This window comes from Silurus meridionalis, chromosome 5 (genome assembly GCF_014805685.1).
Source record: "Silurus meridionalis isolate SWU-2019-XX chromosome 5, ASM1480568v1, whole genome shotgun sequence".
Taxonomy (NCBI): domain Eukaryota; kingdom Metazoa; phylum Chordata; class Actinopteri; order Siluriformes; family Siluridae; genus Silurus; species Silurus meridionalis.
Genome location: NC_060888.1, coordinates 10,454,530 through 10,479,564, shown reverse-complemented (window position 1 = coordinate 10,479,564; position 25,035 = coordinate 10,454,530). Strand labels below are relative to the sequence as shown.

The 25,035-nt window shown below is 36.5% G+C and overlaps 1 protein-coding gene across 1 annotated transcript in view; it reads left to right on the top strand.

Moving 5' to 3' along the window:
- rps6kal (ribosomal protein S6 kinase a, like) overlaps positions 1-25,035 on the top strand; it is a 46,522-nt gene that overhangs the window by 1,360 nt on the left and 20,127 nt on the right. The window contains exons 2-9 of the mRNA XM_046849334.1: positions 4,357-4,416; positions 14,435-14,551; positions 16,346-16,427; positions 16,515-16,595; positions 16,897-16,976; positions 21,355-21,461; positions 24,465-24,502; positions 24,623-24,765. Coding sequence (XP_046705290.1) covers positions 4,357-4,416; positions 14,435-14,551; positions 16,346-16,427; positions 16,515-16,595; positions 16,897-16,976; positions 21,355-21,461; positions 24,465-24,502; positions 24,623-24,765 — 708 coding nt within the window. The remainder of the gene's footprint in view (positions 1-4,356; positions 4,417-14,434; positions 14,552-16,345; positions 16,428-16,514; positions 16,596-16,896; positions 16,977-21,354; positions 21,462-24,464; positions 24,503-24,622; positions 24,766-25,035) is intronic.

Genomic DNA, 25,035 nt, shown 5'->3' with positions numbered 1-25,035 from the left:
GCAGAACAAATTATGTATTTTTGCATATAAAGTGATTCTAGACAATCATATGCCTACAGCTTTCTTCTAACAATTTGGGCAAGGCCTTCAGTTGGATGTTATGGTTGGGTTTAAACAAAAATTCAGCTATGTAGTATAAATGTATAAATGGCCTGTGTTAACAGCTTAGTTAGACCTTAAACAGTGATCAGAGAAGAAACCAACTTAATCAACTGTTCCAGATTTATCCTAGTGGTATATTTGCAGTATTCAGTACAGTCAGATCGATCAATTAGTTGCGTAAACCTGCATCAATATTGAATCTGGCTAACTAGGAGCTTGAAGCATGTTGGAGTACTGAAAATAACATTGCTGTAAAAGAACAGCTTTGCATTCAGATTCTTTATGAATGTAAACCTTTATGATATTAGACGAGCCATTAATTGTCCAAAATGTTTGCGGAGGAGAGATGCCTGTAAGACATTTTTTTCCCCTGCATTTTGTGCATGCAGTGTTTCCATTCAGTGGTCGTGATAAATGGAATGAGTCATCCTTTTGAGGGATCAGGCCAAACACATTAGGCTGTCTTGCAGTGCTGGATGGGTAATATCTTGACACAAGCATATAGGGAAATGTGTGTTTTATTCTCCTTCCAAATGGTCTACTATGACATTAATCACTGTTTGATTACAATTTAAATTCTGTCAGATCCTGCACAATGATAAGGGTAAGGGGTTGTAATAAAATGATTTGATGTCTACTTGACCTAAACAGCAGACACACATGATGGAAAGATAAAGAGGAATGCAGAATTCTACACTCCATCTACAGTAGTGCATAAGAAAATTCACACTGAATTTTATAATCATGTTAATGAAGCATGGTGGATGGGAACTGCTGCAGTTGAAGCACAACAGATTTAAAATGTGTCATGAGCCAGTGAATAACCAGCCAGTGTGTGTTTTTTCAGATTATTGTGAGTATCATCTCTGTGTGACATCTTTGTAGATTGTGTGTGTGTGTGTGTGTGTGTGTGTGTGTGTGTGTGTGTGTGTGTGTGTGTGTGTGTATACATTTTGTTTTATATTTATATTTTATGTTATATATATGTATGTATGTATGTGTATATGTGATTGAAATGGATTACTACAGAGTTTATGCCAGCAAAATTCAGAAAATATGTGTAACAATGTATAACAAGCACAGCATGGTGAGGGACTAACCCAGCAGTCTTTGATTGAGCGCTTGTAGAAATGGAACCATAATTGCCATGTGTATTACACGTCTCACATTTAATAAAAAAAGAAAAAATATTGAGAAGGTATGTTTTTTAAACGTTAGTTAACTGTGTATGGGGTTTGTGTGACATTTTGGTCATGCTTGTTTTTTCTTTATATTTTATATATATATATATATATATATATATATATATATATATATATATATATATATATATATATATTATATTATATTATATTAGGGATGCACCAAAATGAAAATTCTTGGCCGAAACCGAAACACCGAGAAAAATTATGGCAATTATTATTACCATTGCATTTATGTCTATGACTGTGTACTAACCTTACTAAAATCAAGGCATTTCAATTGCATAAATTAATATTAAAGTTTCAAAGAATGAATCAATTACAAATTATGAAAATATTTATTCATAGCACATTGCAACAATGCACAGGATAAAATAAATTAAAATTTAGTCTTAAATGTTTAACTTAAATGCACTCATGTACATTAAATAATAATGCACAGGCCCTCTGGCCTGCTGAAAGGTTGTACAATTAAATATGTTTTTTCATAAAAACAAAGTGCATTCAGAACAAGTGCAACTGCTTAAAGATACAACAATACAACACGATCACTGGGAAACTTCCTGCCTTTTCAAAAACGTCCGTCACAGACGGAGTGCTTTCTCGGAGGGGTTTTGCTTTTCTGTGCCGCGTTTCTCTCATATTCAGCATAGCGATCGGGATGTTTGGATTTCAAATTAAACCCGACGTGGAGAAAGTTTTTGCAGACGAAATTTCGGCATTACATGTTTTGCAAATCGCTATCCGTGGGTCTTTCTCAGATATACTGAAACACGTCCAGACCGCAGACATGTTGTTTTAGACATGCACGTACAGGCAGCGGTTTCTGTTTGCGTCACCATAACAAACTGTTTCGGCCGTGTTTTTTCGGTGATCAAAGTCTTTCGGCCGAAAACCGAAAATGCACTTTTGGGCCATTTTCGGCCGAAAATTTTCGGTGGCCGAATATTTGGTGCATCCCTAATAAATATATATATATATATTTTAGTTATTTAGGCCAAAACTATATTCTTCTTTAGATTGTAATGTCTTTGTACAGTGTTCCCAGAATTGGCTTGGTAAAAATGGACATAAATGTAGTTAAGCAGAATTAAGTTTCATAACAGAGTTTTACTACACAGATAGAAGAATGGTAAAAGACGCAAAGATAAAAGTTTTAGAAGTGTTAGCATAACATTTTAAATGTCACTTTGTAACATATCACGCATAGAATTCAGTGATTAACCATTGAGGCTTTGGTGCTGTTTTGAGGCAGGTAGTTTAGGGGCTTCACTGAAGGCTGATGTACCAATGTATTTTTACCTTTTTTCTGGACTTTCAGACCTTTCCAAAAAGCTTGCAAAAGGCAGTAAGCCGAACATACAAATCAAACGCAGAAATGGTTAAACATAAAATCTATGATGTGCAGTGAGCATCTCAGTCTCCAGTGGTCTGAAAAGAAGTGGGAAGTGATTTGTGCATGTGGAGTGGTTGAATGGGGCTTGTTCTCAGTTACACCACACATACTTATAAGCCACTATCCCCAATAGCCTCAAAGGCTCACACTGACATCAGTACCACATATGTGTCATCACAAATAGTCAGAGGTTCTACCTCTTCGTTTTCTCCCACACGAAACATAGCTGGCAAGTTCACGCCTACACAACGCTTTCCCATCACACGCTGCTAATAGCAAAAGCAACACTGTGCCTTCTTTATTGTGCTTCATTCATATAAGCTATATATATATTTTTTTTGGAATGTTAAGTATTAAGTGCTTATTCTTTCAAACCTTTATACATTAAGTTGCTTGAATCTTCTGGTATGGAACAAAGCCATTGAGGGTCATAGAAAGTCATGAGCTGTGAGAGAATAATTATTTGAATGAGAATGTTTTAACCAGCTCGTATCATGAGGAAAGGTCACAGAACAGATCCTAGCTACAATTTTATCCTTTGCGTTGAAGCGTTTGATCCATTATTTTAGCAGAGGGGTGTGAAGGAGGTGAAGGTGACCTCGCTAAGGTTTTTTTGTCCTGTCAAAGCTGCTAGCTAAGGAGTTTAAATCCTACAACCTGATGATTCATCCCCACAGGCCTCATGGCTAATTATAGCCAGGGTCTTTGTTCAGGCCAAGAGTTTAGGGGAAATATATTCATGCTCCCTTTTTAAGATATTTAGAGGCTTTGAATGGATAATTGTCATAATTAGGAGCTAATTGGGAAATTGACTCTGGCTGAATTTAGTGCCACTTTGTGTTTTGGCATTTATACCGTAAGAAATTCAATCAACTCTGCCACAAAAAAAATCCACGGTTTCCAAAAGACTGAAGTTATTATAAGCATCTCTACAAGCAGTTGAAAATATTAAAATCTTTGAACCACACAGTCCGCATCATTCAGAACAAAAGCCACAAGCTGATTTGTACGGATGGAAAAGCTTTTTGTTTTGAAATAGTTCATTTGAACCCCCAGAACACCAATGGAACTGGTAAAAGAAATTGCAGACATCAGGTATGAAAAGATGTACAATCTTTGCTCTTTTTATTTATTTATTTTTATTTCTGCACCAAGGTGTTGCATTCTTATTTGGATTTATAAAAAAAACGTGTGAACTGAGTTGATGCTTGTATGAGCAATCCTATTTCAATTCTATCAGGTACAATGAGCAAAAATTTTTGTGAGTAGTTCACAAAAGTATTGTGAGAAGCTTGTGCAAGTCTACATCCAATAAGCAATGCTACCAAATATTTAAAAGTCTATTCCATCATTTGACTGAGTGAAAATCTGATATAGAAAATATTAGCTTTAGTTCCTAAGCCTAAATGTATGCAAACATTTGGACTCAGCTTGCTGTGCAATTAGGTCATTTTGTAAAATTAGGTCATTTTGTAAACATGCTCAGAGCCCGGGTTTTTATTGTAGGAAAAAAAGGTTTTATTTATTTATTCGTCAAATTCATTCATTTGATTATTTATTAATTTTTGTATTAATGTTTGCATGTGTGAAGGCACTGTTTAGTGAAAGTGTGTGAAAGTTTTGTGCTAATTAAATCATGCTTTTGCTTTTTCATAGATCAATGGGCATCAGGTTGCAGATGAGCCGATGGAAGAAGGAGAATCCTGCACACACTGTGTAAGTGTTTGTGTGTGTTTTGTGTGTGTTTGGGGTAAGTTGATGGGGACATTTTTTGTCTTGAAACTGAAAACCTGCAAAAATTAATAGAAATTAAATGGTAAAGAGCATTTGTTTTTTTTGTTTTTTTATGGACCAAAGTCAAGGTTTAGGCTTTAGTTTAGAGATAGATTGCATTTATTTTATTTTTAATCAGTCTTTTTTTTTTTTTTTTTTTTTGGAAATTATTAACAATAAACATATATACATACAGGCAGGTACAATGTTTTTTTTTCTCTCTCTCTTTGTCCCCTTTCTCCCTTTTTTCCTTTATGATTGCATTTATTTTGATGGGTTTCTGAGCATTTCCATATTCTTGAAAACTCCTGATACAAAAAACAAAAAAAACCAAAACATATCCATGCACAATTATAAATCCACTGACTCGTAAATTTTACTGTATTTCCAAGCAGGCTTCTGGATTAGGAATGAGATGCACATGATATACCGTATTTTCCAGACTATAAGCCACTACTTTTTTCCCACTCTTTGAACCCCGCGGCTTAAACAATGAAGCGGCTAATTTATGGATCTTTCCTGGGTTTTTCCCGGTTTCACAAGCTTCAAGCCAAAAAACTGAGCCCCATAACATTACATTTATTAAATTGCCGAACGGGTTCAGGTGAACCAATAAAACATTTTATATTAAATCACGCTCCCACTGAATCGTCCTGCACCACATCATAAATATGGATGATGTTCCTCTGACATTTGACCTGCCGCTCACTCGGACTGTCAACAGGAAATGCGAATCATTCGTCACGCTGAAAACAACCGGCCATGAAAACACGCACTTCACCTGTGTTCTTAGCTGCACGGCATCGGGAGAAAAACTTCACCGATGGTGATTTTTAAACGCATGGCGATGCCAAAAGAAAAACTCCTTAGAGAAATTGTTGTGAAAGGAAGGAGGAAGACAGTGAACAATGACTTTCTTGGTAGGCTACTGTTTAGATACAAGCCGTGTAACAGACACTGTCTTTCATTAAAGCCTGTGTAAAGTTCATTAGTTTCAATGTAGACACCTGTGACTTATAGACAGGTGCGGCATATTTATGTTCAAAATAAAAATCTTTGTCAAATTCAGTGGGTGCGGCTTATATTTGGGTGCGCTTTATAGTCCGGAAATTACGGTAGTTACAATCTATATACATGCATAGTGAATTAAAACCTTTTTACGTTTTACAAAAGAAAAAAAAGGGGTATCTTTCTGGGTAATAAATCAACACTTCGGCCAGGCAACTATGAACTTTTAGGTAAACACAAAATTAGCTTGTCATCGATGCCCAGGCATCTTCCTTTCTACCTGTGCTGTATACAAATGTAAATTAAGTACTAATACAAAAAAACCATTACTTCGAGTTAATTACAACAAATGATTCATTAAAGTTTTAAAAATAAAATTGGTCAAAAGATGTTCAGAAAATGAATGAGAAAATGTTTAAGGAGAGCTGCAGACTTGATTCTTTTTTTTCTACCAGAACAGAGAATCAATTTTTTTTTTTCTTCAGTTTTTTTTTTTTTTTTTTTACAAGCTGTATCCAGTGTGCATACCTACTCATTAGGAGAGGCATAAGTAATATTGATGCAAAGCGTTTTGTTCTTATTCATTTCAGCCTTGTATCTCAAACAAAATATTACTCCAAGGCAACTATACCATATTCCATCTTAATAGTGATCTATGTACTAACTCACTGTAGGGTGTGTGTGTGTGTGTGTGTGTGTGTGTGTGTGTGTGTGTGTGTGTGTGTGTGTGTAAAACGTAGACGAAGTACACAAACTTGAGTTAAAGTAGAGATACACAAGGTAAAATATGACTTCAGTAAAAGAAAAAGTGCTCCCTTTAAACTTTCACTTGAGTAAAAGTACAAAAGTTTTTGCCTTTAAAATTTACTTGAGTATCCAAAGTACTATGATTTATTATGGCTACAATGTTCCTATCATCATTTTTGTTACAAGACTCTTGCTTAATCATCTAATTTTTTGTGAAAAACTATTATTCCAACGATTAATCGAGTAATCAGATAAGAAGTACAAGAGAATATAAGACGGGTCTCTTAAAATGAACAAGTAACTTGTTTCCTTTTTAGAAAAAATTACTTTTTTATTGCTGAAATTGCATACAGGAATATCTGTGGAATATTACATGGTCTAGTGGTTAAGACGCAGCGCTCTCACCGCTGCGACCCGGGTTCGATCCTCGGTCAGGGAACCATCCCCAGCCACTCTCAGTGCCGGTCCCAAGCCCGGATTAATTGGGGAGGGTTGCGTTAGGAAGGGCATCCAGCGTAAAACATGTGCCAAATCAAATGTGCGGAGGATCCGCTGTGGCGACCCCTAACGGGAGAAGCCGAAAGAAAGTTTATTACATCAAATGTAAATACAAACATATAAAAAAATCATAAATGAAAATACATTTTAGATCACTTTTATAATAAAAAAATAAAAAGGTTTTTTGTTTTTGTTTGAAATGATCCCAAACTTTGGAAACTCTGTCTCTTTCTTTTGCCTGAATCCTATGGAAACACATAAAAAAAAAAAGTTTGCCCAATTAAAATTTTCTTGCAATGCCTAGTTTTTTTTTATCCAAATTCTGACTTAATTCCTCGTAAACATCCGACACTTCTGGGGCATCCACTGGTAACCATATTGTCAGACTGAAGTTTGAAACTCTTGGTGTGTGAATGAGGCTTCATCTGTCTTGTTCCGTCTCCTCTAGAGCTGATTGTTAGACAGAGTTCTCCCCAGGAATCGGAGGCTTAGTTTAATATCATGCGATTCTATTGATTGTAGACTATTTCATATTTCATTTTCAATGTGTAAAGCTTTCTGGCACTACAGAGGGGGTGATGCTGCCCAATTAGCTAAAAAAAAACAAACTGAATTAGGCAAACTTTTTATTTAATGTGGCAGAAACAGGCTTTCATATGAATCTTCTCCTCGCCTCTTGCTGTTTTCACCCCAGTCCTTCATTTTTTTTCATTTTGCAGCATAAAATGAATAATAATTAAATAATTAGCCTGAATTTTTGTAATCGAATTACTTGAAGAATCATTATATCCCTACAACAATCTATTAATATAAAAATATTAATTAGTCAAACACTGATTGATGTCTTATTAAAATGATCATGAGCCCAAAACCTTCTTTTCAACTACTTAAAAAAAAAAAAAAAAAAAAAACAACCTTGCAAATATGGCCATGGGTATTGTGGCAAGTTAGTCAGAAGATTTTTTTTCATAATTTATTACTCATAAAATGTTCTGCTTGCTGTTGAACTGATACTGAATGGTTTGTTTGTGCTAAGTAGATACCACCAAGCAGCAAAACAAGCCTGATTGGTGGCTTGCTGTGTGCCCAGTTAAGTTTTTATTCACTCATAAATAAAAAGGAACGACTGATTTCTCAAAATGTAATTGAGGAAAAAGTATGATATTTGACTTTGAAATGTAAAACGACTACGTATAAGTCTCCTCAAACTGAAATACTTCAGTAAAGTACAGGTATGCCAAAAAGCTACTTAAGTACAGTAATGAATTACATTTAGTGTGTGTAATAAGCTCACTGTATAGAACAGAAACAGGTGAGATCTCCATTTTGTTAAGTTTCATTGAGTCACCTGAGTGCTAATTTAATCCTGTTGTCAGCCTAAGTAGTGGAGTCCCTCTCATCTAGATTTTAAAGCAGCTTTGATCCACAGTTAACACCCTGGCAATCTGGACTTATCTCTGTTTCTGGATGGTTGTTGTCTTTGCTGAGAACCCCGTAATGCTTTGCTGAATTAATTAACGTGGCACATGGTTATCCATTAGTATCTTCTTTAAGTGTGCTACTATTTTATATATTCCGTTAGCAGGGACTATAGATTCACACTTTACTCTATGGGGGGGTTGGAGCTAATGTTGCTTTGTTATTTATTACTCTTATGCTGTCCACAAGTTGGCTACAATTCTGCTTCTCAATACATTATATTTATGTCCCAGGCTCTTTCTATTTGCATCTAGTGGGGTTAGGACCATGGATTTCTTTAACCTCCCTTTCTCTCTGCTAGGCAATTCATTTCATACAAATTCTAGTAAGCCTGTGACATCAATCTCTTACCATATTCGAGTGTTTTATCCCACCATAAAGTGCATTTCATTGTGCATGCCTGAAGTACAAAACCCAAAGACATCACCAGATGCTGAATTTCTTCCTTGATGATTCACTATTAGGTAGTATTGTGACAGTCTATAGTCTCTGCTCATTTTATAAGGTGTTTTGCCTCCAGTTTGATTTTAGCATATGAAATGCTCAGTTGGATACAGATCAGGTTGTTCACTTGGCCATAAAGAGTATTCCACCATTACAATTGATTTTTAGGCATTTAGCCAAACCTGAGCAGATAATACAGCTCTGCACATTTAAGAATTCATCTGCTTTTTTTTCTTGACAGTAGTTACATTAATAAATAAGTGAACCAGTTTCACTGGAGCAATACAGGCCCACTCCGTAAGATAAGTGTTGAATCAAGAACTGCTTCTTACATTCTCTATATGTTACTAGTCCCATTCTTGTGCTTTTGTCTTTTGTCTATAATTTTTTCAGATAATATTGTTCTATAAAGTACAGTGCTTTTGAAATGTTTTTGGCAAACTCTAATCTGATCCACTTATTTTTGAGGTTTACCAGTGATTTGCAACTTCTAGTGACCCATCTGTATGTACTCTTGTGAAGTATTCTTCGAGGGTGCTCAGTATGATGTTAGTCAATTTTTATAGCCTAGTATAAACTAAAAATTTAACCAAACAGAACAGATATCCAAACGATTCTGTGTAGGCATTGATCTGCGACATCGATCTAAGCAAAGAAAGTTTTGTGAACTTCACTCAGAGGAGCTAAACATGCTTTGCAAACTATAAGATCCTTTTACTGCTGTGTGAAAATATCATAAATCTATATGAATCCTTAAATACCCTCAACTTAAACATGCCATTTTAATCGATAATTTTAATTAACATGCCTTTAATGCAGCGTGCATTTCTGTTTTACTATTTTTATACAAAATATAAATAAATAAATATAAAAGCGGCGAAATAAAAACCTTTAAAGCAACACACATTTATTCACAACATCCTTTCTTTACTCAGACATAAAAATAATATTTTTAAAAATAATTCTTAATCACTAAACATTTGTTTTACTGATGCACCAAGTCTCAAATCGAGCACCAAAATCCATGAAGCACACATCCAGCAATTAACCCTCTGGGGTCGACAAACGTGCTGGCGCAATTTGTGGCATCTGTTCCTCGTAATGCCGAAATCGACTTAAATTACACTGTCTTTTTTGATTGTACAGATAAGAGCAATACATCATTATAATCTGTAAAGGGTCTACTTTTATTTGTATATACTCAACATAACAACAAAAGCTGTGCTTTTGTAAAATTAAGAAAACAGACAGGGGGCGCTCTCTGCCATCTCTGTCTCCTCTCTTTATATAAACACAAATAAAACAAACCGAATCTGAGAATACCTGCCTCACAGACATAAATATATGTATAAAAAGCTTGAAATGTCTACTTTTAAATAAAACAATTTACATAAATTCTCTGAATATGTAGTCCATATGAAAGTTAGAAGAGGTACACCCTCATTAACCGTCCTTAGCAAAAGTTTAGTGTGGTGTCCTGATCATTTACATAATTTAAAACAGTTACAAGGATATTTTGTCTTAATGCTGTAGATTCAGTATGGTTTCACTAATAATAAACACATTTGCATAAAGCATCCATATTTGTCCATGCTCCATGATTAGAGTATTAAAAAATGTAAGTATTAATTTGAGTTAATTCATAGTTATAATTTTATATATACAGTACAGACCAAAAGTTTGGACACACCTTCTCATTCAAAGAGTTTTCTTTATTTTCATGACTATGAAAATTGTAGATTCACACTGAAGGCATCAAAACTATGAATTAACACATGTGGAATTATATATGGAATTATATACATAACAAAAAAGTGTGAAACAACTGAAAGCAGGCTCTTCTAGGTTCTTCAAAGTAGCCACCTTTTGCTTTGATTACTGCTTTGCACACTCTTGGCATTCTCTTGATGAGCTTCAAGAGGTAGTCACCTGAAATGGTCTTCCAACAGTCTTGAAGGAGTTCCCCGAGAGATGCTTGGCACTTGTTGGCCCTTTTGCCTTCACTCTGCGGTCTAGCTCACCCCTAAACCATCTCGATTGGGTTCAGGTCCGGTGACTGTGGAGGCCAGGTCATCTGGCGCAGCACCCCATCACTCTCCTTCTTGGTCAAATAGCCCTTGATGCCTTCAGTGTGACTCTACAATTTTCATAGTCATGAAAATAAAGAAAAAGTGGGAACCGGGCATGTAGAGTCCATCCGTTCACCTTTTCTGCGTCGCACAAAGACTCTCAAATTTGGACTCATCAGACCAAAGCACAGATTTCCACTGGTCTAATGTCCATTCCTTGTGTTCTTTAGCCCAAACAAGTCTCTTCTGCTTGTTGCCTTTCTTTAGCAGTGGTTTCCTAGCAGATATTGTACCATGAAGGCCTGATTCACACAGTCTCCTCTTAACAGTTGTTGTAGAGATGTGTCTGCTGCTAGAACTCTGTGTGCCATTGACCTGGTCTCTAATCTGAGCTGCTGTTAACCTGCGATTTCTGAGGCTGGTGACTCGGATGAACTTATCCTCCGCAGCAGAGGTGGTCTTCCTTTCCTGGGGCGGTCCGCATGTGAGCCAGTTTCTTTGTGGCGCTTGATGGTTTTTGTGACTGCACTTGGGGACACTTTCAAAGTTTTCCCAATTTTTCGGACTGACTGACCTTCATTTCTTAAAGTAATGATGGCCACTCGTTTTTCTGTACTTAGCTGCTTTTTTAGCTGCTTCAAAAGGTAGCTACTTTGAAGAACCTACAATATGACATATTTTCAGTTGTTTCACACTTTTTTGTTATGTATATAATTCCACGTGTTAATTCATAGTTTTGATGCCTTCAGTGTGATTCTACAATTTTCATAGTCATGAAAATAAAGAAAACTCTTTGAATGAGAAGGCGTTTCCAAACCTTTGGTCTGTACTGTGTGTGTGTGTGTGTGTGTGTGTGTGTGTGTGTGTGTGTGTGTGTGTGTGTGTGTGTATATATGTATATGTGTGTGTGTATATATATATATATATATATATATATATATATATATATATATATATATATATATATATATATATATGTATACAGTTGTGTTCAAAATTATTCAACCCCCACTGAAATTGAATGTTTTGGTCGGTTTGACATTGATTATGATCATTCAGTCAAAGAGGCACGTGTAGGTCAGACAAATATAACATAACATTTATAATGAAATAACCACAAATGTCTTTTCTGAGCTCACATCATTATCAGTTTTATTCAACCCCCAAGTGACATTCAATCTTAGTACTTAGTACAACATCCTTTTACAGTAATAACAGCTTTTAAACGTGAAGCATAGCTTGACACAAGTGTCTTGCAGCGATCTACGGGTATCTTCGCCCATTCATCATGGGCAAAAGCCTCCAGTTCAGTCACATTCTTAGGCTTGCGCACTGCAACTGCTTTCTTTAAGTCCCACCAGAGGTTCTCAATCGGATTTAAGTCTGGTGACTGCAATGGCCACTTCAAAATGTTCCAGCCTTTAATCTGCAACCATGCTCTAGTGGACTTGGAGGTATGCTTGGGATCATTGTCCTGTTGAAAGGTCCAACGCCTTCCAAGCCTCAGGTTTGTGACGGACTGCATCACATTGTCATCCAATATCTCCTGGTACTGAAGAGAATTCATGGTACCTTGCACACGCTGAAGCTTCCCAGTACCTGCAGAAGCAAAACAGCCCCAAAGCATGATTGACCCCCCGCCATGCTTCACAGTAGGCAAGGTGTTCTTTTCTTCATAGGCCTTGTTCTTCCTCCTCCAAACATAGCGTTGATCCATGGGCCCAAACAGTTCTAATTTTGTTTCATCAGTCCACAGAACACTATCCCAAAACTTCTGTGGTTTGTCCACATGACTTTTGGCATACTGCAGTTGACTCTTCTTATTCTTTGGGGACAGCAAGGGGGTGCGCCTGGAAGTTCTGTCATGGAGGCCTTCATTACGCAGGGTGCGCCGTATTGTCTGAGCAGAAACTTCAGTACCCACATCTGACAAATCTTTTCTCAGTTCCTCAGCAGTCACACGGGACTTTTCTCCACTCTACGCTTCAGGTAGCGCACAGCAGTCGAAGTCAGCATCTTCTTTCTGCCACGACCAGGTAGCGTTTCAACAGTGCCCTTTGCCTTGAATTTGCGAATGATGCTTCCTATGGTGTCTCTTGGTATGTTTAACATCTTTGCAATCTTCTTATAGCCATTGCCCTTCCTGTGAAGTGTAATCACCTGTTCTCTTGTCTTCCTGGACCATTCTCTTGACCTCACAATGTTTGTAACCACACCAGTAAATGTCTAGAAGGAGCTGAGTATCACAGTCATTTTAAAGCTGCCTAATTGGTGCTTATTAGGCTTTATTGCTGCTCCTGATATCCACAGGTGTTTTCAATACCTGATTGAAAACACTTCATTGAACCTCTGTTCTTCAGAGTGGTAGTCTTTAAGGGGTTGAATAATTATGTCAATGAAGAATTCACAAAAGAAACATTTACTACTGTATTACAAAACTAATTGATGTCATTTTAGTTGCATATGGTTCTTTAAGAAGTCCTTGTAGGATTTCATTCTGAATACAATTACAAATGTACACTAAATTCCCTAAAACCATTTACAGCATTGGGGGTTGAATAATTTTGAACACAACTGTGTATGTATGTATGTGTGTGTGTGTGTATATATATATATATATATATATATATATATATATATATATATATATATATATATATATATATAAAATAACTTTTCCACTGAACGTCGGTTATGTCAGGAATCCCCCTTGCCACGCCCCCTTCGGCGGCTGTCAAACCTCGGCATTCTCCGAAGCACCCTGCTTCTTCTCCCGTGCGTGCCCCGCCCACACAGAGCTCCTCGCAGTCATGCTGATCACACACACCTGACTCTCATTCACTCACTCATCCCATCTTCTATTTAAGCCCCTCACCTTCACACACTCGTGGTCCGTTATTGTTTGTGCATGATCGTATGTTTTGGTTCATGGCGGTCTGTGTGATCGCGTATACATATCCCGCTACGTACCCTTCTTCTTGGACTCCGCATTCTCTCAACGACACCCCGAATTACCCCGATCCTGCTGTTTTCCATGTTCACGCTGTCTGCACCACGTTTATCCGTTGCTGCCCAGCGCTGCACTTTCCATAGCGCGGATCCGTGGATTCTCTACACGAACTGTCTCTGCTTTCACAGAACTTCGTGGACCGCGCTTCCGGAGCGCACCACTGGATATTACTGCTTCGCTACAAGTATTGGTGGATTATCTCCTGAGTATTTTCAATAAACTTTGTTTGCGTTTACTTCAGCTTCCGCCTCCTTATCCGCATTACAGGTTATCTCGATCCACATGACCAATCAAAAAAAATCCCGGCAACACTGTTGTGTAAAAAACCTCCAAAAATAAGTGCATGCACATTCTCATTTAATAACGCATATCATGTACATAAAGAAATTTCAAGCACGTTAATATATTGCCGCCATATTGGTTTTCGTTTGTCTCGAACATTGGTTATCTCGACGCTTTTTAGCGTCCCCTAAGCCAGCGACATAACCGGGTTCCACTGTATTGCCCCTTGAGAAGAAATACTAAAATGGTTGCTGAAATTTGAGGGGTGTACTCACTTTTGTGAGATACTCTATACTGATACTTTGTCCATATTTTGATTTGGATTTTTTTAATTAAGTAGAAAATAACCTATCGTGTTTTTCTGCGTTTTATAGAACTGCATTATTGGTTGATGAGATAATGGGTAAAAAATTTTTTCCTGCAGGATGACGGGTCCTATAAAGAGATCCCCATCACTCATCATGTAAAGGAGGGCTGTGAAAAGGCTGACCCTTCCCAGTTTGAGCTGCTTAAGGTATTGGGCCAGGGATCATTTGGAAAGGTGCGTGACCCTTACATACAGTGTATTTTATTGATGATATTTTGTATGAGAATTTGAAATTAGATGTAGATGTTTGGCATGCTAATGACCATTGCACAAGTTTAATTCCACAATTTACATACAGTGAGGAAAATAAGTATTTGAACACCCTGCTATTTTGCAAGTTCTCCTACTTAGAAATCATGGAGGGGTCTGAAATTGTCATCGTAGGTGCCTGTGAGACTGTGAGACATAATCTAAAAAAAAAATCCAGAAATCACAATGTATGATTTTTTTTTTTTAACTATTTATTTGTATGATACAGCTGCAGATAAGTATTTGAATACCTGAGAAAGTCAATGTTAATATTTGGTACAGTAGCCTTTGTTTGCAATTACAGAGGTCAAACGTTTCCTGTAGTTTTTCACCAGGTTTGCACACACTGCAGGAGGGATTTTGGCCTCCTCCTCCACACAGATCTTCTCTAGATCAGTTAGGTTTCTGGTCTGTCGCTGAGAAACACGGAGTTTGAGCTCCCTCCAAAGATTCTCTATGGGGTTTAGGTCTGGAGACTGGCTAGGCCACGGCAGAACCTTGATATGCTTCTTACAGAGCCACTCCTTGGTTATCCTGGCTGTGTGCTTCGGGTCATTGTCATGTTGGAAGACCCAGCCTCGACCCATCTTCAATGCTCTAACTGAGGGAAGGAGGTTGTTCCCCAAAATCTCGCAATACATGGCCCCGGTCATCCTCTCCTTAATACAGTGCAGTCGCCCTGTCCCATGTGCAGAAAAACACCCCCAAAGCATGATGCTACCACCCCCATGCTTCACAGTAGGGATGGTGTTCTTGGGATGGTACTCATTATTCTTCTTCCTCCAAACACGTTTAGTCACGTTTATGACCCAAAAGTTCTATTTTGGTCTCATCTGACCACATGACTTTCTCCCATGACTCCTCTGGATCATCCAAATGGTCATTGGCAAACTTAAAACGTGCCTGGACATGTGCTGGTTTAAGCAGGGGAACCTTCCGTGCCATGCATGATTTCAAACCATGACGTCTTGGTGTATTACCAACAGTAACCTTGGAAACGGTGGTCCCAGCTCTTTTCAGGACATTGACCAGCTCCTCCCGTGTAGTTCTGGGCTGATTTCTCACCTTCCTTAGGATCATTGAGACCCCACGAGGTGAGATCTTGCATGGAGCCCCAGTCCGAGGGAGATTGACAGTCATGTTTAGCTTCTTCCATTTTCTAATGATTGCTCCAACAGTGGACCTTTTTTCACCAAGCTGCTTGGTGTCTTTATGCATCTAACGACCTCAAACAGGTGCATCTAATTTAGGATAATAAATGTAGTGGAGGTGGAAATTTTAAAGGCAGACTAACAGGTCTTTGAGGGTCAGAATTCTAGCTGATAGACAGGTGTTCAAATACTTATTTGCAGCTGTATCATACAAATAAATAGTTTAAAAATCATATATTGTGATTTCTGGATTTTTTTTTTTTTTTAGATTATGTCTCTCACAGTGGACATGCACCTACGATGACAATTTCAGACCCCTCCATGATTTCTAAGTGGGAGAACTTGCAAAATAGCAGGGTGTTTAAATACTTATTTTCCTCACTGTATCTTTAGGAAGGACACACACACACACACACACACACAACAAAGCATTACTTTAGACGCTGTGTTTAATTGAATTGAATGGTGAAGTCAGACCTTTGAACTCTGACTTTATTATTGAAGAAACAAACAGTTTTTTTTTTTGTTTGTTTTTTTGGTATATTGATTCATATTCATGATTTATAAGGTTTTCTTGGTGAGGAAGATAATGGGCCCAGATGCTGGTCAGCTGTATGCAATGAAAGTCCTTAAAAAGGCATCGTTAAAAGGTAAGCTAGCTTTTGTGAGTCTGTTTATGATATAAGTTGATCAAATGTCTTTAATCTAGTGCCAATAAATCTTGATCTCATTGGCAGTAAGGGACAGGGTTCGCACAAAGATGGAACGAGATATTTTGGTGGAAGTGAATCATCCCTTCATTGTGAAGTTGCACTATGGTAAGCGTGCATTATGGCGTTCTCTTCTTGCCTCAAACTTATTGTTTCTGTCTTGGCATTAACAGCAGCTTTGAGTACATTTTCTTACTGGCATATTCAGTCTGGTCCTGTGATTTAATTAAGGTTGTTGTTTGCTAAATGTGGCATGTCTACCTGCCTGCCAAGTCAAATCCTGCACCTGGCCTCACTTGTTTAACTTTGGGATGCTGGTTGGGTTCACCATATGTCTAAAGTGTCTGATGAAATACACGCAGCTTTGTGTAAGTTTGAGGTGTTGTTTTTTCCGCCCTTCTTCTCACAGCCTTTCAAACAGAAGGGAAGCTCTATTTAATTTTGGATTTTCTCAGGGGTGGAGATGTATTTACTCGCTTATCCAAAGAGGTAAGTGTTCTGTTTTCCTATCTTCTAACCTTTAAATGCCTTTCCCCCAGTTATCCTCACTGCAAAATGGCAGTAATTAAAGCTATCAAACCTCATATTAAATAAACGGTTCATGATTTTAATCAAGAAGTATGAATTATGTGTACTTGCATCCTGTGGTAGTTTAAGGATGTGTCGTTCACAGACAGGCTTAGATGCCTTTAGTTGCTTTCCAAATGATTACATTTATATTTATGCCATTTAAAAGCCCTTATTCAGAGTGAATAACAATAAGGTAACTGGTGGTTGAATACAAGCACTGATTGGTTGGCGTTCAGTCTTTGTGGCCTTTTGGTCTTTTTTTTTTTTTTTTTTTTTTTTTTTATAAAGTAAACAATACTTTAGTATGGGGGACATGGTAATGCTCCCATGCATAATAATAGACATAAATAGAAGTAAAATGCTTTCTAAAACATCAGTTTATACAGATTCCTGCTGTTAGTGTCATAAGCTAGCATGTGTGCCAGCATGTCTCATCAATTATAAAACGCATTTGAGTTGCTCTTAATGCTGTATACATTACTTGTTTTTCACCTAATGGAATTCTAATAAACACACAATTAAAAGAATAATCCTCAAAATGAAAAAGATTATTAAATCACTATTAAATTTAAATTATCAATTAATTATTTATTTAAATATTATGTGATTTTCCTGTGTGTTGAACATTTTGGGGTTTGTTTCACTAAACATTTTAGTGTGAGTCAAATAGATAAATGTTATTTTATTTATTTATTTATTTTTATCTGCGCTGTATCAAAATAATAGCATCTTTTGAATTACTCAACACAGATTATTAAAAAAAAAAAAAAATCAATAGAGCATAGGCCATAAGAACACATTTGGCAGAAAATTAATGTGCTTATGTACATATTTACAGATTTTATTTTAGTAGACTGCTTTAAAAAAAAAAAAAAAATTATGAATAATATTTTTGCGTATACAGGTATCCTATCACTGTACTGCTGAGCAGTTTCTACTCAGCACCATGGATAGCAACAGCATCTAGTATTCTTCTGTGTTTCACAGACATGTTTATGGATTGTGGCTTAATCAATTGAAAAAAATAATTAAAACTTGTTTAAGATTGAAATCTAATGAGCTTTTAATATACTTACAATAACCTATAGACAATCATTTACACATGGTAATAATGGACAAATGACAAGTGATTTGACATTTAAAATAATAATATAATTAAAGTAATTTTAATTAGTTAGATAACATTTAGATAAGTACTCAGACACTTTATTCTGTTCTTCAGGATAGAAACCCTAGAATTTAGCAGCAGAGCTATTTAATAACAAGCTTTGCACAAAGGAACCTTTCACTCTTGACTTCATTGGAAGGGGAGCATCTATGAACTCTAATTTTCAGGTCAGTTTCTTAACCAAGGCCTTTCTGAAATGGATACTGAGTTTAGTTAGACAGCCAGCTATATGAAGACCCATGGTCCCATAACTCTTCTATTTCAAATTGTACTCTTTATGCTGCTGGGTTTAGCATAAAATTTGATTTTATTTGATTTTGAACATTAAAATCTTTAGAATTTGTTTTATGCTTCAAGCGACGACTGAAGACCTACCTTCCTGAAATACTTAAATTAGCACTTCCAAGCTTGTAGAATTCAAGGGTTATATTTATATTAAGTTTGTAATCTTGCGTACCAGTGTTGATTTATTCATTACAAGAGACTCAAAGCACTTTTGTATGTCGCTATGGATAAGGGCATCTGCTAAATGCCGCAAATGTAAATGTAAATGCTGTTGTCCAGATTTATGTCTACAGAGGTTGTCGCATCTCATAGTGTGGTTTTCGTTCTGACCTATATTGTGAATTATTGGACTATGCACCTACAGATGTGTGTCTTTTTAAATAATGTCTAATAAATCTATATTTTAAAAGAAAATCAACGCAAACAGAATGTACCCAAGTTAAATTTGTAGCAAATCTGCCAAGGGTCTGAACACTTATCTAATTGAGAGATTTCAGTTTTTCATTGAAATACATTTTTTTCAAATAAACTGTTTTTACAATTTGGTCTTCTATTATATTATATTTATTAGATATAAGAAGTCAGGGTAAAATGTCTAAAATAGCTTTTCTTCAATTGCTTCTTTCCTGATTGCAGTAAATTTAACAATATAACAAATTAGTAACAAGAAGGACTAGACTAGGCAATAGAAGCATTTCTGTCAACATCATTGGTGTTGAGTTTGACTTGTATTAAATGTAAAAAAAAAAAAAAAAAAGTGTGTGTATATGTGTGTGTGTGTGTATATATATATATATATATATATATATATATATATATATATATATATATATATATACACAGTTGTGTTCAAAATTATTCAACCCCAATGCTGTAAATGGTTTTAGGAATTTAGTGTACATTTGTAATTGTATTCAGAATGAAATCCTACAAGGACTTCTTAAAGAACCATATGCAACTAAAATGACATCAATTAGTTTTGTAATACAGTAGTAAATGTTTCTTTTGTGAATTCTTCATTGACATAATTATTCAACCCCTTAAAGACTACCACTCTGAAGAACAGAGGTTTAATGAAGTGTTTTCAATCAGGTATTGAAAACACCTGTGGATATCAGGGAGCAGCAATAAAGCCTAATAAGCACCAATTAGGCAGCTTTAAAATGACTGTGATACTCAGCTCCTTCTAGACATTTACTGGTGTGGTTACAAACATTGTGAGGTCAAGAGAATGGTCCAGGAAGACAAGAGAACAGGTGATTACACTTCACAGGAAGGGCAATGGCTATAAAAAGATTGCAAAGATGTTAAACATACCAAGAGACACCATAGGAAGCATCATTCGCAAATTCAAGGCAAAGGGCACTGTTGAAACGCTACCTGGTCGTGGCAGAAAGAAGATGCTGACTTCGACTGCTGTGCGCTACCTGAAGCGTAGAGTGGAGAAAAGTCCCCGTGTGACTGCTGAGGAACTGAGAAAAGATTTGTCAGATGTGGGTACTGAAGTTTCTGCTCAGACAATACGGCGCACCCTGCGTAATGAAGGCCTCCATGCCAGAACTCCCAGGCGCACCCCCTTGCTGTCCCCAAAGAATAAGAAGAGTCGACTGCAGTATGCCAAAAGTCATGTGGACAAACCACAGAAGTTTTGGGATAGTGTTCTGTGGACTGATGAAACAAAATTAGAACTGTTTGGGCCCATGGATCAACGCTATGTTTGGAGGAGGAAGAACAAGGCCTATGAAGAAAAGAACACCTTGCCTACTGTGAAGCATGGCGGGGGGTCAATCATGCTTTGGGGCTGTTTTGCTTCTGCAGGTACTGGGAAGCTTCAGCGTGTGCAAGGTACCATGAATTCTCTTCAGTACCAGGAGATATTGGATGACAATGTGATGCAGTCCGTCACAAACCTGAGGCTTGGAAGACGTTGGACCTTTCAACAGGACAATGATCCCAAGCATACCTCCAAGTCCACTAGAGCATGGTTGCAGATTAAAGGCTGGAACATTTTGAAGTGGCCATCGCAGTCACCAGACTTAAATCCGATTGAGAACCTCTGGTGGGACTTAAAGAAAGCAGTTGCAGTGCGCAAGCCTAAGAATGTGACTGAACTGGAGGCTTTTGCCCATGATGAATGGGCGAAGATACCCGTAGATCGCTGCAAGACACTTGTGTCAAGCTATGCTTCACGTTTAAAAGCTGTTATAACTGTAAAAGGATGTTGTACTAAGTACTAAGATTGAATGTCACTTGGGGGTTGAATAAAACTGATAATGATGTGAGCTCAGAAAAGACATTTGTGGTTATTTCATTATAAATGTTATGTTATATTTGTCTGACCTACACGTGCCTCTTTGATTTAATTGTAAGCAGGATGACTGAATGATCATAATCAACGTCAAACCGACCAAAACAATCAATTTCAGTGGGGGTTGAATAATTTTGAACACAACTGTGTGTATATATATATATATATATATATATATATATATATATATATATATATATATATATATATATATATATATATATATATATATATATAAAATAAATTAAAGTAATTGTTATTTGTTGTTGGCTTTATTGTTGAAAGGCAGTTTTTCATAATTGCAACTAAAATAAAATGGCCCTGATTTACTCAATAGTTATATTCCCATAACATTGTATTTCTCTTGTCTGTCTATAAAAATATCTCTGTATAAAGATTTGGTTGTGTCCACTGTGTATTATGTAACAGTAACTTGTTTGTTTTTGTGTGACTGTAAATTCTATTGTTGACTTTTGTTTGTGTTTTCATTGTGTTTGTACAAAGATCAGAGAGTAAATCTGTCCAGTTCTTACTAGGTTATGTTTACAGAGGAGGATGTGAAATTCTACCTTGCAGAGCTGGCCCTTGCATTGGATCACCTTCACAACCTAGGCATTGTTTACAGAGACCTGAAGCCTGAAAAGTAAAGTATTTCCTTCTATTTGTTTTTTTTTTTTGTTTCTGTATTTTAAGGCCTCAGCACAGTTCATGTGTTTAGCTGACTTTTGCAAAAAAAATGCCATAATTTCAGATAGATGCTTGGGTATGCTAGGTGTGCTTAAGCCAATGAATTCCAAGTATCACACACATGCGCGCACGCACACACGCACACAGAGTGGTACCTTGACCTACGAGTTTAATTCGTTCTGTGGACTAGCTCGTATCTCAATTTGCTCGCACATCAAATCAATTTTCCCCATTGAAAATACTTTAAAAAAACTGAGCCCCATAACATTTACACCAATGAAATTGCCGAACAGGTTAAACTGAACCGATGAAATTCTTTATATTAAATCAGATGCGCTCCCACTGAATCGGGCCAGACCACATCATAAATATGAATGAGGTTCCTCTGACGTTTGACCTACCGCTCACTCGGACTGTCAACAGGAAATGCGAATCATTCGTCACGCTGAAAACAACTGGGCTTGAAAAAACGCACTTCACCTGTGTTCTGAGCTGTACGGCATCAGGAGAAAAGCTTCCACCGATGGTGATTTTTAAACGCACGACACTGCCAAAAAATAAACTCTTGAGAGAAATTGTTGTGAAAGGAAGGAGGAAGACAGTGACCGTGACCAATGACTTTATTGGTATACTACTGTTTAGATCAGGGGTCGGCAAACCGCGGCTCCGGAGCCGCATGCGGCTCTTTCATCCCTCTTCTGCGGCTCCCTGTGGCTTTGGAAAATAAATAATGAGTATTTAATTAAAATGTATTTTATTTTAGTTCGTTAGTTTTTAAAATTTAATTCTAAATTTAAAGATTTTGGTGATCTTGTAAAATCTAAATAAAACGTGTTAAAGTTTTTTGTCGCCCTTCATATGCGTTACAACCGCTAATGTGCGACACCCACCGGCACGCGACTTCTTAAACTTTGGTTGACGGCACACAGAAGAGGACAGCATTTTTGGTTTGCTGCCGGTGGATAATTTATGTTCGGCGTTCTTTTCATAAATACAAGAAGGACTCAAATAGACATTGAGTTTTACTTGAACTTTTACTTGAAAGTAACCTTCAACCCAATGTCTTTTTTTAAGGAGTTCAAAATTTTTTTGTTGCATGCAGAAATGTAATTTCATTCTCTCTGCAGTTCATTGATTTCATAAATGCAACACATTATGGTTTGATTATACATAGCATAAAGGCAAAAAAAACCCTTTAAATTACATGTAGTGTTATTTCAATTTAAATGTCAAAAGGGTTTTGTGGCTCCCAGTGTTTTCTTTTCTGTGGGAAACAGGTCCAAATGGCTATTTGTGTGGTGAAGGTTGTCGACCCCTGGTTTAGATACAAGCAGTGTAAAAGACACTGTCTTCTGTTAAAGCCTGTGTAAAGTTCATTAGTTTCAATGTAGACACCTGCGGCTTATTTATGTTCAAAATAAAATTTTTGTAAAATTCAGTGGGTGCGGCTTATATTTGCGTGCGCTTAATAGTCCGGGAATTACTGTGTGTATGTGTGTGTGTATGTATGTATGTGTGTGTGTGTGTGTGTGTGTGTGTGTGTGTGTGTGTGTGTGTGTGTGTATATATATATATATACACACACACACACACACACACACACACACACACACACACAAAATAAGCAGCCTTTCTTCTCCTGTTCTAACTTTTAATTTGTTTATGTTCATCCAACACATTAAGTATGCTGAGGCTTTCTCTTTCTCAATTCTTTTTCTTGTTCTGTATGTTAGGCACTGATATTTCCACCACATGCAAGCAAGCAATTTATTTTTGAATACCCTGATAAGTGGGTAATAGCAGCACCAATGGTCTCAGGCTGATTGAAATTCAGAATTAAAAAAAAAATGAGCCATGATAGTGAAAACACTTTTTTAAATTGAATGAAAAACATAAAATGTTCATTTGCTTTCTAAATGAAGACCAGAAAGGATTCTTACATGCAAATGTGATTATCTTAAGAATGCTTATTTATCTTCTAACTAACTTGTGCTCATTTTCTGTCTCCATGTATAATGGTCATATACATGTGTTACAGTCAGAGAGTTTGGTGTCATTGGGGTTGCCACCTTCAGCAGCCATCTTCAATAGTTTCCCCTTTGTTTAAAGTATATTCTAACAGAATTTTAGGTTTGTAATTGATTGAAAAGGCACCGTCATTGAGGCTGCTGGCATGACTGTTTAAAATCTCTTTCTCCAGCTTCTGCATATTTATAATAATTATAGTATTTCAATAAAAAGTTTAATCATAGAAAAATTAAGAATTGACAATGTATTTCTTAATGACCAGAAAAGGAATAGGCTGTTTTTTTTTTTGTTTATTTATTTAGTTTTAAGTTTAAAAAATGTGTATGATAGATCGAAAGGTTATTTATTTGCAGTTTTTAAGTTGTAAATTGACAGGTTTACACAATGAGAGCTGCTATCATTTATAAATTAAATATAAATAAAGAAGTAATGATATTTTCCACATCATAAAACAGTGTTAATTTTAGTCTATATCAAACTAAATCAATAAAAATTACTGCTTATTAGCAGCTTGTGCATGTTTATTATGTGCTGCATTCAAACAAGTTTGAATTTGTAACTTTGACATGACTCGCCATCTCACATCACAGTTAAAACCTCTGGCATTTATCACAAAAACTTGTGTTAGAAGTAGGTTTTAGAAGACTGGCTGTTTCTTTAAATAGAGCAACAATGACCTAGACATGCATTCTCGCAACTTTCTAATTTTTCTGTTGTTCTTGCCATTATGAAGGCTTATTTTATGTAATAATCTCGTCTCTTATTGGCTCAATTGGGTATGTAGCATTATATCCCCCAATTATAAGAAACTGGTGGCAACCCTATGTATGACTGTTTTGGATTCCAACTTATTTTTTTTGCTTGTTTTGTGTTTCTTAATGTATCCATGTGTTTGTGTACCTGTATTGGAGAATCTGGTTTTAATTTTCAGCATTTTGCTTGATGAAGCTGGACATATCAAGCTAACAGGTACAATCTGCTTTTATACTACTGTATTTAACTCTTAAGCATTTGCATGCATGAATTTAAATACAACGTTAAATGTGCACTCTGTTTCTAGGACTGATTCACTGTTTACTTCTGTTTCAGACTTCGGGCTCAGTAAAGAATCAGTAGACCAGGATAGGAAAGCATACTCTTTTTGTGGCACTGTGGAATATATGGCCCCTGAGGTGGTCAACAGGAGAGGACACACACAGAGTGCTGACTGGTGGTCTCTTGGTGTTCTAATGGTAGGTCTACATTTAAGCATAAACATTGTACTGAATTACACCCACTTTAATTTTAAATTGGTTAGCTGTAGTGCTTAGATTAAATGTCACAATTAATATTAGTCTCTGTTAACTTCCTTCATGACTGCATGTTTCTTTTATAGAACCCTTTTCACATTTAACATAATCTTACTGATGCCTTTCAGTGAAATGGAGGTCACATTCTGTCACACTGTACTGAATAGAACCAACCGTTTGATTCAGCAGTTTTCTTTATCTAGATCACCTTTT